Genomic DNA, 17520 nt, shown 5'->3' with positions numbered 1-17520 from the left:
CATTATACCTGTTAGATAAAAGTAACATGGCTTTGTTTTAGTGATGTTGTTCTATGTAAACTCAGCAAAAAAAGAAACACCCTCTCACTGTCAACTGCGTGTATTTTCAGCAAACTTAACATGTGTAAATATTTGTATGAACATAACAAGGTTCAACACCTGAGACATGCACTTAACAAGTTCCACAGACATGTTACTAACAGAAATGGAATAATGTGTCCGTGAACAAAAGGGGCGTCAAAATCAAAAGTAACAGTCTGTATCTGGTGTGGCCACCAGCTGCATTAAGTACTGCAGTGCATCTCCTCCTCATGGACTGCACCAGATTTGCCAGTTCTTGCTGTGAGATGTTACCCCACTCTTCCACCAAGGCACCTGCAAGTTCCCGGACATTTCTGGGGGGAATGGCCCTAGCCCTCACCCTCCAATCCAACAGGTCCCAGACGTGCTGAATGGGATTGAGATCAGGGCTCTTCACTGGCCATGGCAGAATAATGACATTCCTGTCTTGCAGGAAATCACGCATAAAACAAGCAGTATGGCTGGTGGAATTGTCATGCTGAAGGGTCATGTCAGGATGAGCCTGCAAGAAGGGTACCACATGAGGGAGGAGGATGTCTTCCCTTTAACGCACAGCATTGAGATTGCCTGCAATGACAACAAGCTCAGTCCGATGATGCTGTGACACACCGCCCCAGACTATAACGGTCCCTCCACCTCCAAATCGATCCCACTCCAGAGTACAGGCCTCAGTGTAACACTCATTCCTTCGACGATAAACGCAAATCCGATCATCACCCCTGGTGAAACAAAACCGCGACTCGTCAGTGAAGAGCACTTTTTGCCAGTCCTGTCTGGCCCAGCGATGGTGGGTTTGTGCCCATAGGCGACGTTGTTGCCGGTGATGTCTGGTGAGGACCTGCCTTATAACAGGCCTACAAGCCCTCAGTCCAGCCTCTCTCAGCCTATTGCGGACAGTCTGAGCACTGATGGAGGGATTGTGCGTTCCTGGTGTAACTCGTGCAGTTGTTGTTGCCATCCTGTACCTGTCCCGCGGGTGTGATGTTCGGATGTACCGATCCTGTGCAGGTGTTGTTACACGTGGTCTGCCACTGCGAGGGAGGTCAGCTGTCCGTCTTGTCTCTCTGTAGCGCTGTCTTAGGCGTCTCACAGTACGGACATTGCAATTCATTGCCCTGGCCACATCTGCAGTCCTCATGCCTCCTTGCAGCATGCCTAAGGCACGTTCACGCAGATGAGCACGGACCCTGGGCATCTTTCTTTGGGTGTTTTTCAGAGTCAATAGAAAGGCCTCTTTAGTGTCCTAAATTTTCATAACTGTGACCTTAATTGCCTACCGTCTGTAAGCTGTTAGTGTCTTAACGACCGTTCCACAGGTGCATGCTCATTAATTGTTTATGGTTCATTGAACAAGCATGGGAATCAGTGTTTAAACCCTTTACAATGAAGATCTGTGAAGTTATTTGGATTTTTATGAATTATCTTTGAAAGACAGGGTCCTGAAAAAGGAACGTTTCTTTTTTTGCTGAGTTTAGTTGTGCTCCAACCGGTGTTCACTGTTTCCAATGATAGTTTGTTTGACTGACACTGGATCAGTGGCATGAAACATGTACAGTGCCTTCAGATCTACACCATGATTTCACAGTGGAATTATGTTTTTAGAAATTAATAAAAAATGAAAAGCTGTAATGTCTTCAGTCAATAAGTATTCAACCCCTATGTTATGGAAAGCCTAAATAAGTTCAGAAGTAAAAATGTGCTTAACAATTCGCGTAATAAGTTGCATGGACTCATTCCATGTTTAATAACTACCTCATCTCTGTACCCCAAACATACAGTTATCTGTAAGGACCCTCAATTGAGTAGTGAATTTCAAGCACAGATTCAGCTACAAAGATGAGGGAGGTTTTTCAAAGCTTCGCAAAGAAGGGGACTGATTGCTAGATGTGTAAAAATAAAAAAAGCAGATGCTGAATATCCCTTTGAGCATGGTGAAGTTGTTAATTAGACTTTGGATGGTGTACCGATACACCCAGTCACTACAAAGATACAGGCGTCCTTCCTATCTCAGTTGCTAAAGAGAAAGGAAACTGCTCAGGGATTTTACCATGACGGTAAAGGTGATATTAAAAGAGTTACGGAGTTTAATGGTTGTGATATGAGAAAATTTAGGATGGATCAACAACATTGTATTTACTCGAGAGTGAAAAGAAGGAAGCCTGTACAGAATATAAATACAAAAACATGCATCCTGTTTGCAACAAGGCACTTAAATAATACTGCAAAAAATGTGGCAAAGAAATTAACTTTTTGTCCTGAATACAAAGCGTTGGGGCAAATCCAACAACACATAACTGAGTACCACTCTTCATATTTTCAAGAATGGTGGTGGCTGCATCATGTTATGGTATGCTTGTAATCTGCAAGGACTAGGGAGGTTTTTAGGATAAAAATAAATGGAATAGAGGTACACACAGGCAAAATCCTAGAAGAAAACCTGGTTCAGTCTGCTTTCCTACAGACACTGGAAGACAAATTCACCTTTATTCAAGACAATAACCTGAAACACAAGGCCAAATCTGCACTGAGTTGCTTACCAAGATGACACAGAATGTTTCTGAGTGGCCGAGTTACAGTTTTGACTAAAATCGGATTGAAAATCTATCGCAAGACTTGGAAATGGCTGTCTAACAATGATCAACAATCAACTTGACAGAGTTTGAAGAATTTTAAAAAGAATAATGGTCAAATATTGTACAATCCAGGTGTGCAAAGCTCATAGAGACTTACCCAGAAAGATTCACAGATCTAATCACTGCCAAAAGCGATTGTAACATGTATTGATTCAGGGGTGTGAATACTTATGTACATTTAATATTTCTGTATTTAATTTTCAATAAATGTACATGTTTTCATTTTGTCATTATGGGGTATTGTGTTTAGGTGGGTGAGAAAATGTTGTATTTAATCTATTTTGAATTCAGGCTGTAACACAACAGAATGTGAAATAAGTCAAGGGGTATGAATACTTTGTGAAGGCACTGTATGTGAAAATGAACATTCCAAAATGAACTGCAAAGCACACTGGGTATTATTATTGGCCTTTTTTGGGATCATGTCTTGATGGGATACAATGGTGAACTTACTAAATGACTGAGAGTTTGTGACTGTGTGATATTAGGTTGCTTCTTGTGTAAATATTTTCTGTCTGGATTTTAATGATTTGTATGTTTCTGTCTGGATTTTAATGATTTGATTTTATGATTTCTATGATTTTTCTTAATGATTTAATGATTTGTATTATTTTATGTCTGGATTTTAATGATTTGTATGTAACCTGCTACGTTAATTTGCCTAACCCTCTGCATATTTACTTGTAAACCTGCTATGAATAGTACATTTTGACAAAAGCTGTATCCCTTCTAAACAAAACCTTGTTTTGGGGCAGATCTCATTAGCATAATACTGAGCATGCTTTGCAATTGCCCATTTTTACAGACACATTTATATTTAGTTCATTTAGCAGACGTTCTTATTATACCATAGTGCCATCAGACTTCTGATACCAATGTAGGGTGAAAGGGGGACACAAAATGGTGAACCGCTATAAAAAATGGTATAGAAAAGTATTTCGTATTTTGAAAATTCCAATTACAGCTCTCAAAAGTATCTTGTTTCAAAATACATTGGAATGTATTTCAGCCCAATGCAATACAAATTACAAAATGCTCAGAAGTGATTGAAATACATATTTAAAATACACTACCGGTCAAAAGTTTTAGAACACCTACTCATTCAAGGGTTTTTCTTTATATTCACTATTTTCTACATTGTAGAATATCAGTGAAGACATCAAAACTATGAAATAACACATGGAATCATGTAGTAACCAAAAAGTGGTAAACAAATCAAATATATTTCATATTTCACATTCTTCCAATAGCCACCCTTTGCCTTGATGACAGCTTTGCAAACTCTTGGCATTCTCTCAACCAGCTTCATGAGATAGTCACCTGGAATATATTTCAATTAACAGGTGTGCCTTCATGTGTTTGAGCCAATCAGTTGTGTTGGGACAAGGTGTGTGTGTGTGTGGGGGGGGGGGGGGGGGGGGGGGAGATAGCCCTATTTGGTAAAAGACCAAGTCCACATTATGGCAAGAACAGCTCAAATAAGCAAAGAGAAACGACAGTCCATCGTTACTTTAAGACATAAAGATCAGTCAGTCCGTAAAATTTCAAGAACTTTGAAAGTATCTTCAAGTGAAATCGCAAAAACCATCAAGCGCTATGATGAAACTGGCTTTCATGAGGACCGCCACAGGAATGGAAGACCCAGAGTTACCTCTGCTGCAAAGGATAAGTTCATTAGAGTTAACAGCCTTTGAAATTGCAGCCCAAATAAACACTTCACAGAGTTCAAGTAACAGACACATCTCAATATCAACTGTTCAGAGGAGACCTTGGTCGTATTGCTGTAAAGAAACCAATACTAAAGGACACCAATAAGAAGAGACTTACTTGGGTCAAAAAACATGAGCAATGGTGGAAATCTGTTCTTTGGTCTGGAGTCCAAATTTGAGATTTTTGGTTCCAACCGCCATGTCTTTGTGAGACGCAGTGTGGGTGAACGGACAATCTCCGCATGTGTATTTCCCACCGTAATGGATGGAATAGGAGGTGTTATGGTGTGGGGGTGCTTTGCTGGTGACACTGTCTGTGATTTATTTAGAATTCAAGGCACACTTAACCAGAATGTTTACCACAGCATTCTGCAGCGATACGCCATCCCATCATTTGTTTTTCAACAGGACAATGACCCAACACACCTCCAGGCTGTGTAAGGGCTATTTTACCAAGAAGGAGAGTGATGGAATGCTACATCAGATGACCTGGCCTCTACAATCCCCCGACCTCAACCAAATTGAGATGGTTGTCACGGTTGTCATAAGAACGGGACCAAGGCGCAGCGTGTGTAGAGTTCCACATCTTTATTCCAAAGTGAAACTTAGCAAAACAAAATATATCAATAAACAAACAATGAAACTTGACTACGTGGTGCACATGCACAAACACAAAACATATCTCACAAAACACAGGTGAGAAAATGGATACCTAAATATGATCCCCAATCAGAGGCAACGATAAACATCTGACTCTAATTGGGAACCATATTAGCACCAACATAGAAATAGACATACCAGAACACCCCTAGTCACGCCCTGACCTACTACACCATAGAGAACCAAGGGCTCTCTATGGTCAGGGCGTGACAATGGTTTAGGATGAGTTGGACTGCAGAGTGAAGGAAAAGCAGCCAACAAGTACTCAGCATATGTGGGAACTCCTTCAAGACTGTTGGAAAGGCATTCCAGGTGAAGCTGGTTGAGAGAATGCCAAGAGTGTGCAAAGCTGTCATCAAGGCAAAGGGTGGCTACTTTGAAGAATCTCAAATATAAAATATATTTTGATTTGTTTAACACTTTTTGGTTACTACATGATTTCATATGTGTTATTTCATAGTTTTGATGTCTTCACTGTTATTCTACAAAATAGTAGAAATAAAGAAAAACCCTTGAATGAGTAGGTGTTCTAAAACTTTTGACCGGTAGTGTACATGTTACAGAAATACTGCCTATCTCTATGCATATTACCCTAATGATAAAATTGTTATGTCTCCCTCCCCCGACTTGTTGTGTCTCGTCTACTCCCAAACAATTAATCTAAATGTTTCTCCCTTTCTCTCTCACGCTTCCTCCTCGCTCTCCCTCTCTCTCCCTCCCCTCTCTCCATCTCACCCCCCCCCCCCCCCCCCCCCCCCTCGCTCTCTCCAAGGTTATCCACGTCCATCGAGGGGCTGCAGTGTTTCTCTCTGGCCGCTGATCCCTCCTTCAGACACTTCCAGCTGGACGTCTCCAAAGAGCTCAAACTCCTCACAGACCTGCAGTTCATCCAGGGTGAGACAGAGGAGGAGAGGAAGATAAAGGAGGGGATAGGGGGCTAGGGAGGGGTAGCGGGATAGAGTCCACCAGAGAGAGAGGATAAGAGGAGGATAAAGGAGGTGGCTGGGGAGGCATAGAGGGATAGTCAGCCAGAGAGAGAGGAGGAGAGGAAGATGAAGGTGGGGTCTAGGGGGACATGGAGGGCATGGAGGGATAGAGTCAGTCAGAGAGAGAGGAGGAGAGGAGGATAACGGAGGGGGATATGAAGGGGAAGGAGGATAGAGTCAGCCAGAGAGGGTTAAGGCAACGTCATCTCGCTGAGTCTACCTTTAATTATGTCATATTACTGCATCTTCAACTATGTATTTCATGGTAAGGTCTACGTATTCGGTGCATGTGACAAATAAAGTTTGATTCGATTTGTTTACAAACTGTAATAAACATCTGGTAGTATTGCATATGTAATCAAGCCAGAGAGAATTGTATGTTTGTGACTCTAACATCTGAATGACAGCTGTAATGTTTTCTCCCATCAGCCCCTCTGGCCCCTGTCATTGACACCCAAAAGACCCTGGCCTATGACCAGCTTTTTCTGTGTTGGCGGCTGCCTCAGGAATCCGCTCCCGCCTGGCACTTCTCTGTGGAGTTCCGTCGCCGTGGGGTGGTGCCAGGAGGCGGGGCCAGAGGTGGTATCCAAGGACGATTGGCTGCGGCCCGCTGGGGCTGGCAGCGGCTGGAGGAAGTGGGCGGGACCAGTGCTGTGATTGACAGGTTGGAGATGGACAGTGTGTATGTGTTGAGGGTGAGAGGCTGCAACAAGGCCGGCTTCGGGGAGTACAGTGAGGAGGTGTACCTACACACCCCGCCAGCACCAGGTGAGTTCTATACACTGATCTAAAGGCGCACACACACTATATACACACACGCACATACACAAACACACACACTTGGCCTCATTATAAGTCTTGGTATAGCTGATATGCATCAGAACAGTATCCATGGAGATCATCTTAATGACAAATGTCTCTCTTTTTCTGCCCATTCCCATCCTTCTCTCTGCCCATACCATCCATCTCTCCTCCCATCCCTCTCTTTACCCATCCCATCTCTCTATCCAACCCAGCCTCTTTCCTCTTTACACTTTGTCTTCAGATATCTCTCCTCATCTCACTCATTCCGCTCCTAGGTCCAATCTCCCAATCCACATTTCTCCCTCTGCCTGTTAGTGTGAGCATCTACACCCTTTCTCCTTTTTCGTCTTGTTGCTTCACACATATCTCTACCTTTTTTACATTTATACCATGCATCTCTTGTTCTCCCAGCCACCCTCTTTCTCCCTCTCTCCCATAATGAAATCTCAGAGTGTGTTGATGAGGTTTGCTGTTTGTTAAGACCTGAGGTTTAACAAATCGATTTGGTTGGTTGAGATCCGTGCTAATGGGTCTGAGAAGTCCTGAGTGGTCAATGTATCCCTCGTCTCCCCTGGTAAATTATTCTATCCTGTTATATTTCCCTCAGGAATATTAATCCCCAAAATGATCCCAGTTTAGGAATGATGCATCCCTTTCTCCTACTGCTCTTTTGATTGACCTTTTGCTTTGAATGTTTTCTGTCAATTTCCAGTTTGTTGATGAAGGACAGTTTGACTCCCTCTCTATTAGTCCTTGTCTCCTCTCCTCATTCAGGAGGAGTTGCATGTTGTCTATACCACTCCTCTCTTAACCCTCTCAGTTCTTTCCTTGCCCTGATTCTAAGTCTTACTACTCCTCTATCCCTGTATTTACCTCCTCTGTACCCTTATCTTCTACCTCTCTCCTATTTCACTTCTTTACTCCATCCCATCAAAACCCTCCACTTCCCGCTTCTCTCTTTCCTAAAAATGCACTCCTCCTTCCACCCTCCCTCCCTCTCTCCCCCCATCTCCCTCTCCTCCTGCCTCCCTCCATCTCACTCTCCTCCCCTGCCTTCCTCTCTCAGTGTTAAATTTTTACCTGGACTCTCGCTGGGGCCTCCATGCCGACCGGCTGGTGGTGAGTAAGGAGCAGCGCTGCGCCCGGAGCGTCCCCGGTCTGTCCCTGCTGCAGGCCGCCGACCTAGCGCTCACTTCCTGTCACCTGACCTCAGACCTGCTGGTGGGCGACGTGGCCATCACCCAGGGCAGGCACTACTGGGCATGCTCAGTGGAGCCCGGCTCCTATCTGGTCAAGGCAAGTGGAACGGCTGGGAAGAGAGTTTTGCCCAATCCCATATCGTCCCCAAAGCCCCGTACCATACTCACCTGTGGAGATCTGAGAGGATTTGACAGGTGAAATCCATTTGGTAATAACTCTACCTTGCCCTCTGATAGGCTAGGTGGACGTTTACCCATATTACCTATACCAATCAAATCCTCTCAGATCTCCGCTACTGCATAGGGTTTCAAGAACAATTTGGGATTGGCACTTACTGTACTGTAGATGGAGTGGTGCATTTTGTATGGTTTTTGTAGGCTATATACAAAAATGTGTATGAAACTGAATGTGTGATCATATGTGTTTTTGCATGTTGACCTCGTGGGTAATGATGTACTCTAGGGTCTGAAATTATTGGCACCCTTGATAAAGATGAGTAAAAAATAAATAATACAAAATACTGAGCTATATTGTATGCAAAACAAATATGAAAAGAATCATATTGTATGATAATATTATTGCTCAGAGAAAGAGTTATAGTTAACAACTCATATTTTTCTCAAAAAGTTAGGGGTCCAAATTATTGGCACCCCATTTTCAATACCTTTCAATAACTCACCTTGCAAGTTATTTTTCAAAAATATTTGATGAGATTGGAGAACACACTGGGAGGGATTCTAAACCGTTCCTCCATACAGAATTCTTGATATCCTTCGTCTGTGCTTATGGACTGCCCTATTCAATTCAAACCACAGGTTTTCAATGGGGTTCAAGTCCGGAGACATGGCCATTGAAAAATGTTGATTTTGTGGAAATTTACCAGTTGTGGATATCGATGTGTGCTTGGGGTTATTGTCTTTCAGGAAGATCCACTTGCAGCCAAGTTTCAGCCTCATGGCAGAAGCAGCCAGTTTTTTTCCTAAAATGTCCTGGTACTGTGTAAAGTTCATGATGCCGTTGACCTTAACAAGGGCCCCAGGACCAGTGGAAGCAAAATAACCCCATAACATCAAAGATCCACCACCATATTTTACAGTAGATATGGGGTTCTTTTCTGATTATGCGTTACTTATTTTTTCGACGATAAACCCACCACTGGTATGCATGGCCAAAGATCTCTATTTTTCTGTCATCCAACAAATGTAAATGCCTGGAGTTTGCTAAACGGCATTGGCACTTCGATTGGAACTGGTGCTATGGTCAAGATTAAGTGAAAATAGAGCTAGAATAGACTTTTACCACACACACCAGTGGTGGGTTTGCCGTCAAAATAATGATGACAAAAACAAACAATTTAAAAAAATATATATATATATTACTTGTTAAGCAAAATCTATTTCTCTGAGCAATTGTATTAGTATAAAATAATGTAATTTAAAAATATTCTGGAGCATACAATATAGCTCAGTATTTGTATTATTTATTTTATACTGTCTTTTTTGCTAATCTTTATCAAGGGTGCCAATCATTTTCGACCCCATTGTATGTTGCTGCCCGTTTTCAGTGCCTCTCTCTGTCTGTTCCACAGGTGGGGGTGGGCCTAGAGGCAAAACTACAGGAGTGGTTTCATCTTCCCCAAGACATGGCCAGTCCCCGGTGAGTGGTGCTGGAGGTTAAGGTTGTAAAGTGCATGGAGTACAGGAAGTAGTCAATGGAAAATATGTTGAGGAGAGACTGACCTACATCAGGGCTTTTCAAAAAAACGTCTCAAAGTAGGAGTGCTGGTCTAGGATCAGTTTAGCCTTTTACAGCGTAATTAATAACATTACATGGACAGGGGGACATGAAGATCAGCCTTTCTACTCTGAGATGCTTTATGAATACGGGCCCTAGTTTTGTGTGTGTGTGTGTGTGTGTGTGTATGTATGACTCAATCTCATTTTCTCTCTCTCTCTATCTCTAGCTATGACCCAGACAGTGGTCATGACAGTGGGGCGGAGGATTCCCTGGACTCCCCTCCCCCCTTCTCCTTCCTCACCATGGGGATGGGCAAGATCTTCCTGCCCCACGGTCCCAACCATCATAACAACCACGGTTGCCCCGCCAACGGCACAAGCCCTCGCCGCAGCCCCACCATCTCCAACGGAAACATCCCCGCCTCCTCGCCTACGGGCCTCACCTACCCCCTGCCTCCCAGGCTCGGGGTGTGCCTTGACTTCGAGAAGGGTCGCGTCACTTTCTACGATGCCCACTCGCTCCGTCCATTGTGGGAAGGGCCTGTCGATTGCTCCGGCCCCGTTTGCCCGGCTTTCTGTTTTATTGGCGGAGGGGCGCTGCAGTTACAGGAGCTGGTGGCCAATCGGATGGCAGACCAGACTCCAGTCAGGAGGGTCACCATCCAATCACGTGTCACTAATCTGAATAACTAGGCCAGATTCAATCCAAAACCACGGTGAAAGCGCGCTTGACATTTAAAGGTAATTTCCAATTGTGACAACATCTGCAACATTTACCTTGAATGCGATCTCCGCAAATGCGGTAACATTGCCTTTAAAACGCGCATCAATCATCTGAGGTGATTGATTGGACATAGAATGTAAAGTTAATTGTAAGCTATTTACTTGGCCGAAGCAAAAAGTTAGTAACCTCAGAGATTGTGTTGTTTTGTATTTCATTTGTATGAGAAAACTAGTTTTTATTGCAACCAATATGCAAATGTGTTTAACTTTACTACATTATTTTTTGGTTTGTCAGAAATACTAAATCGCTTAAGTAGGGGCTGTCAAATTACACACACAGCAATTATGTAATGTCTCATATCTTTGACACTTGCGCTATTAACCACACTATACTGTATATATTTACAGTATATATGTTTATATATATGCAAGAACATATATATTTTAGAAACACTCTTTCTCAGTCATGTTATGTCTGGGTGTTCATCTATGTCAGGGGTATTCAAATCTTACCCTACAAGGTCCGGACTACTGCTGGTTTCCGTTCTACCTGATAATTAATTGGACCTACCTGGTGTACCTGGTGGAACTGGCTTTGAGGTCCAGATTTGAATTTGAGGGATCTATGTTTTTTGATACTTCATGTAACAGGTTCCCCTTCACTGTGTACTGACACTATTTACACATCTACGTCTGTGTATCTCCAATGGAAAAAAGTCCTGACTGTTAGTGAAATCTTCCCACTCACTCCATCACAACCCCAACCAAAGTGATTTTTCTGGACTAAATACTGTTGTAATTGAGTAGACAGTAGATTTAGTTAGGAGGATAACATGAACATGAGGCAATACTGTAATTAGGAACTGAATGATACTGCTTCGGCTTCAGCCACCTTTATCACTTGCTTCTTGATTAATACGTTTGTGCATTGATTGTTTTTCCAAAGTTTAACTTCTGCAGTGTGTGCGTGTGTGCGTGCGTGCGTGCGTGTGTGTGTGTAGGAGAAGGAGCGAGAATGCAGTAATGAACTTGTCTGATAATCATGGCAAATGATAATTTAGGTTTAAGGAATATTTGGGATTATTTCAAAGTGGGCTTGATTGTAAATTAATGAGCAGTGCTTCTTATGAATGATAAGCTTTCTAGAAATGTAGGTTGTATCCGAAATGGCACCCTATTCCCTATATCGTGCACTACTTTCGATCAACTTGATTCTTGGTCAAAAGTGGGATGCAGACGAAATGTAGATTTCTCCTGCTGGCAGAATGTTTGTAAAAATAAAAATAAAAAACATAGACCAACAATTAACGCTAAATAAACACAAATTCTGAAAATAAGAAAAACCTGTCCTCCTTATTGTTATGGGTGGTAGTAGTAGTAGTAGTCAAACCAGCTTCAGTTCATTGTCCTTTGCATCCGCATGTGTCACATTTTCTGAGTACTTTCATGTCAAAACAGACTCTTGCCATTCACTTTTTATTTAACATTTAACATTTTATTTAACCTGTCAGGGAACGTGGGGCTTGCGTCCCACCCTAGTCAACAGCCAGTGGAATCGCGTCGTGCGAAATACAAATACCTCATAAATGCTATAACTTCAATTTCTCAAACATATGACTATTTTACACCATTTTATAGATACACCTCTCCTGAATCGAACCACGTTGTCCGATTTCAAAAAGGCTTTACAGCAAAAGCAAAACATTAGATTATGTTAGGAGAGTACCCTGCCCCAAAAAATCACACTGCCATTTTCAAAGCAACTAGCATGCATCACAAATACCCAAAACACAGCTAAATGCAGCACTAACCTTTGACAATCTTCATCAGATGACACTCCTAGGACATCATGTTACACAATACATGCAATACATGCATTCGATAAAGTTCATATTTTGTAACGACTGCCTTTAGAGAGAGTGGACCAAAACGCAGCGGAGTTAGTGTTCATGATATATTTAATGAAACGGAACACTATACAATTACAAAAACAATAAACTTGACAGCCAACACAGTCCTGTCAGGTGCAACCACTGTAACAAGAACAGAAACAATTACCCACAAAACCCCAACGGAAAAACATGCACTTATGTGTGACTCCCAATCAACAGCAACGACCTTCAGCTGTGCCTGATTTGGGAGCCACACACGGCCCAAAACAAAGAAATACAAACAGATAGAAACAGAACATAGAACGCCCACCCAATGTAACACCCTGGCCTAACCAAAATAAAGAACAAAAAACCCCTCTCTATGGCCAGGGCGTTAAATATTTATATATAAAAACAGCATTTTACATCGGCGCGTGACGTTCAGAAAATATTTTCCCTCAAATGCTTCCGGTGAATCAGCGCTACAATTTACAAAATTACTATTCGAAAACATTGTTAAAATTTAATATTGTCATTCAAAGAATTATAGATTAACATCTTGTGAATGCAACCGCATTGCCAGATTTAAAAATAACTTTACTGGGAAATCACACTTTGCAATAAACGACGGGTTATGCTCAAAAAAATAGGCTAGGCGATACATGTTAGCGCCATCTTGGGACCATCTAAAATCAAATATACTATTGTAAATATTCCCTTACCTTTGATTATCTTCATCAGAAGGCACTTCCAGGAATCCCAGGTCCACAACAAATTTAGTTTTGTTCGAAAATGTTAATAATTTATGTCCCAATAGTTCCTTCTTGTTAGCGCGTTCCGAAGGCTACTCATAATGTACTGAAGCGCGCGGGACTTGTCGTCACGAATGTGCAAAAAATATATATTTACGTTCGTTCAAACATGTCAAACGTTGTATAACATAAATCTTTAGGGCCTTTTTCAACCAGAGCTTCAATAATATTCAAGGCGGACGATTGCATTGTCTTACTAAACGTTTCGGGAACAAAAGGGTTCCCATGAGTGTTTTCTATCCAAATCTACTAATTATATGCATATTCTAGTTACTGGGCAGGAGTAGTAACCAGATTAAATCGGGTACGTTTTTTATCCGGCCGTGCAAATACTGCCCCCTATCCCCAACAGTTACCTATTTTGTGAGGGGGACCTAACAACTGCATAGGGGTGACTACTGCAAGTGTTTTGACCAATGATGTACAGTACCAGTCAAAGGTTTGGAAACACCTACTCATTCCATGGTTTTTCTTTATTTGTAATATTTTCTAGACTGTAGAATAACAGTGAAGACATCAAAACTATGAAATAACACATATGGAATCATGTAGTAACCAAAAAGTGTTACGCAAATCCAAATATATTTTATATTTGAGATTCTTCAAAGTGTGTAACACTTCCAGGCTGTGTAAGGGCTATTTGACCAAGGAGAGGGATGGAGTGCTGCGTCAGATGACCTGGCCTCCACAATCACCCGACCTCAACCCAATTGAGATGGTTTAGGATGAGTTGGACCGCAGAGTGAAGGAAAAGCAGCCAACAAGTGCTCAGCATATGTGGGAACTCCTTCAAGACAGTTGGCAAAGCATTCCAGGTGAAGCTGGTTGAGAGAATGCCAAGAGTGTGCAAAGCTGTCATCAAGGCAAAGGGTGGCGACTTTGAAGAATATAAAATATATTTAGATTTGTTTAACACTTTTTGGTTACTACGAGATTCCATATGTGTCATTTCATAGTTTTGATGTCTTCATTATCATGCTACAATGTAAAATATAAAGTAAAAACCCTTGAATGAGTAGGTGTGTCCAAACTTTTGACTGGTGCTGAATATAAACACTAGATTGCTGATGCTATGAATTGTCCATTAATACACTTTGAAGCCACCAGTGGCCAGAAGGAGCAGTCCTCCATAGGAATGACTGGAATTCTAATGTATTTCAGTTAAATGTTTCAAGGACCAAATTACATGTATTTAAGTATTTTCTTGTTGAAGTGGGGACAGTAACATTAGTACTCTCAAAAAAATTTACTTTAAGGAAGATGTATTTATATATTTTTTATGTTTAGCTCACAATATAATTGAAATGTATGCATTAAGACGCATGTAATAGAATAAATGTGGCAAATATACATTAATTTCTTTAGCTTCCAAAATCTTTTTTACAATGGAGGAGCACCAACATTGAGGTGCGGTGGCTACAAAACAGCATCCAATTCAGTCATCTAGTGTAAGATGAATTCAGAAAAAGTGAGACATCATGTAAACTGGGACATCTTAATCCTGATGCATCAACCTGATGATCAAAATCACATCACTTCATTGGTGTGACATCATAGAGGAAGGCAGAGCAAGCTTCAAACAGGGATTCTACACAGTGAGGCACATGGTAAGAAGTGACAGTTATTTTTTTGGTTTTGATGTTAAGGTTATAAACCTGTCCTAAATAACGCACTGTGCAAAATTGTGATATACAGTTGAAGTCGCAAGTTTATATTCACTTAGGTTGGAGTAAAAACTCGTTTTTCAACCATTCCACAAATTTCTTGTTAACAAACTATTGTTTTGGCGAGTCGGTTAGGACATCTACTTTGTGCATGACACAAGTAATTTTTCAAACAATTGTTTACAGACAGATTATTTCACTTGTAATTCACTGTATCACAATTCCAGTGGGTCAGAAGTTTACATACACTAAATTGACTGTGCCTTTAAACAGCTTGGAAAATTCCAGGAAATTATGTCATGGCTTCTGATAGGCTAATTGACATAATTTGAGTCAATTGGAAGTGTATCTGTGGATGTATTTCAAGGCCTACCTTCAAACTCAGTGCCTATTTGCTTGACATCATGGGAAAATCTAAAGAAATCAGCCAAGACCTCAGAAAATAATTGTAGACCTCCACAAGTCTGGTTCATCCTTGGGAGCAATTTCCAAATGCCAGAAGGTACCACGTTCATCTGTACAAACAATAGTACGCAAGTGTAAACACCATGGGACCACGCAGCCGTCATACCGCTCTGGAAGGAGACGCATTCTGTCTCCTAGAGATGAAGGTACATTGGTGCAAAAAGTGCAAATCAATCCCAGAACGATGGCAAAGGACCTTGTGAAGATGCTGGAGGGAACAGGTACAAAAGTATCTATATCCACAGTAAAACGAGTCCTATATCGACATAACCTGAAAGGCCGCTCAGCAAGGAAGAAGCACTCTCCAAACCGCCATAAAAAAGCCAGACTGCGGTTTGCAACTTCATATGGGGACGAAGATCGTACATTTTGGAGAAATGTCCTCTGGTCTGATGAAACAAAAATAGAACTGTTTGGCCATATTGACCATCGTTATGTTTTGAAGAAAAAGGGGGAGGCTTGCAAGCCGAAGAACACCATCCCAACTATGAAGCACGGGGGTAGCAGCATCATGTTGTGGGGGTGCTTTGCTGTAGGAGGGACTGGTGCACTTCACAAAATAGATGGCATCATGAGGTAGGAAAATTATGTGGATATATTGAAGCAACATCTCAAGACATCAGTCAGGAAGTTAAAGCTTGGTCGCAAATGGGTCTTCCAAATGGACAATGACCCCAAGCATACTTTCAAAGTTGTGGGAAAATGGCTTAAGGACAACAAAGTCAAGGTGTTGGAGTGGCCATCACAAAGCCCTGACCTCAATCCTTTAGAAAATGTGTGGGCAGAACTGAAAAAGCGCGTGCGAGCAAGGAGGCCTACAAACCTGACTCAGTTACACCAGCTCTGTCAGGAGGAATGGGCCAAAATTCCCCAAACTTATTGTGGGAAGCTTGTGGAAGGCATCCTGAAACGTTTGACCCAAGTTAAACAATTTAAAGGCAATGCTACCAAATACTAATTGAGTGTATGTAAACTTTTGTCCCACTGGGAATGTGATGAATGAAATAAAAGCTGAAATAAATCATTCTCTCTACTATTATTCTGCCATTTCACATTCTTAAAATGAAGTGGTGATCCTAACTAACGTAAGACAGCGAATTTTGACTAGGATTAAATGTCAGGAATTGTGAAAAACTAAGTTTAAATGTATTTGGCTAAGGTGTATGTAAACTTCCGACTGTAAATGTGCATACTCTGTATTGCCAAGGCAGCAGCTACTGCTCCTGGGGTTCAAACACATCAAGGCACTTACTATCACGTTTTAGGGAAGACCCAGATGCAGACAGTGTCGAAGTAACAACATTTTATTACCAGAACAGGGGCAGGCAAAACGACAGGTCAAGGGCAGGCAGAGGTCAGTAATCCAGATCAGAGTCAAAAGGTAGGGAAAGGCAGGCAGTCTCAGGGTCAGGGCAGGCAGAGGTCAATAATCCAGGGCGGTGTGACAAGGTACAGAACGGCAGGCAAGCTCAGTGTCAGGGTAGGCAGAATGGTCAAAACCGGGAAAACTAGAAAACGGGAACTATAGAAAAAGACAGGAGCAAGGGGAAAAATGCTGGTTGGCTTGACAGACAAATGAACTGGCAACAGACAAACAGAGAACACAGGTATAAGTACACTGGGGATAATGGGGAAGATGGGCGACACCGGGAGGGGGGTGGAGACAAGCTCAAAGACAGGTGAAACAGATCAGGGTGTGACACATACATTACATATCAAACAAAATATAAAACAGTACATCATATAACATTATTACATCACTACATATCTACCATACAAAATGTATAATACCACCAAAGAATAATATTGTAATATACGTGTGTGTAGAGTGCGTGTGCTAGCGCTTCTGTGCGTGTGTCTGTACCTGTGTGTGTGTCTCTTCACAGTCCACGTTGTTCCGTAAAGTGTATTTTTACCTGTTTTTTAAAATCTGATTCTACTGCTTGTGTCAGTTACCTGATGTGAAATAGAGTCCCATGTAGTCATGGCTCTACGTAGTACTGTGCGCCTCCCATAGTCTGTTCTGGACTTGGGGATTGTGAAGAGACCTCTGGTGGCATGTCTTGTAGGGTATGCATGGGGTGTCTGCGCCGTGTGCTAGTAGTTTAAACAAACAGCTCGGTACATTCAGCTTGTCAACACTTCTTACAAAAACAAGTAGTAATGAAGTCAATCT

General features: G+C 41.9%; 1 protein-coding gene across 7 annotated transcripts in view; it reads left to right on the top strand.

Moving 5' to 3' along the window:
- The window catches only part of trim46b (tripartite motif containing 46b), a 32555-nt gene extending 20667 nt beyond the window's left edge, over positions 1-11888 (top strand). For all 7 annotated transcript variants that reach the window (XM_045694609.2, XM_082961077.1, XM_082961080.1 and 4 more), the window contains 5 exons: positions 5856-5977; positions 6499-6837; positions 7940-8169; positions 9662-9729; positions 10037-11888. In XM_045694609.2, the coding sequence (XP_045550565.1) occupies positions 5856-5977; positions 6499-6837; positions 7940-8169; positions 9662-9729; positions 10037-10502 (1225 nt within the window). In that variant the 3' untranslated portion in view covers positions 10503-11888. The remainder of the gene's footprint in view (positions 1-5855; positions 5978-6498; positions 6838-7939; positions 8170-9661; positions 9730-10036) is intronic.
- The last annotated feature ends 5632 nt before the right edge of the window (positions 11889-17520 follow it).

The sequence above is a fragment of the Salmo salar genome, chromosome 14 (genome assembly GCF_965601325.2).
Source record: "Salmo salar chromosome 14, fSalSal1, whole genome shotgun sequence".
NCBI classification, from domain to species: Eukaryota; Metazoa; Chordata; class Actinopteri; order Salmoniformes; family Salmonidae; genus Salmo; species Salmo salar.
This window is presented reverse-complemented; position numbering and strand designations above follow the sequence as displayed.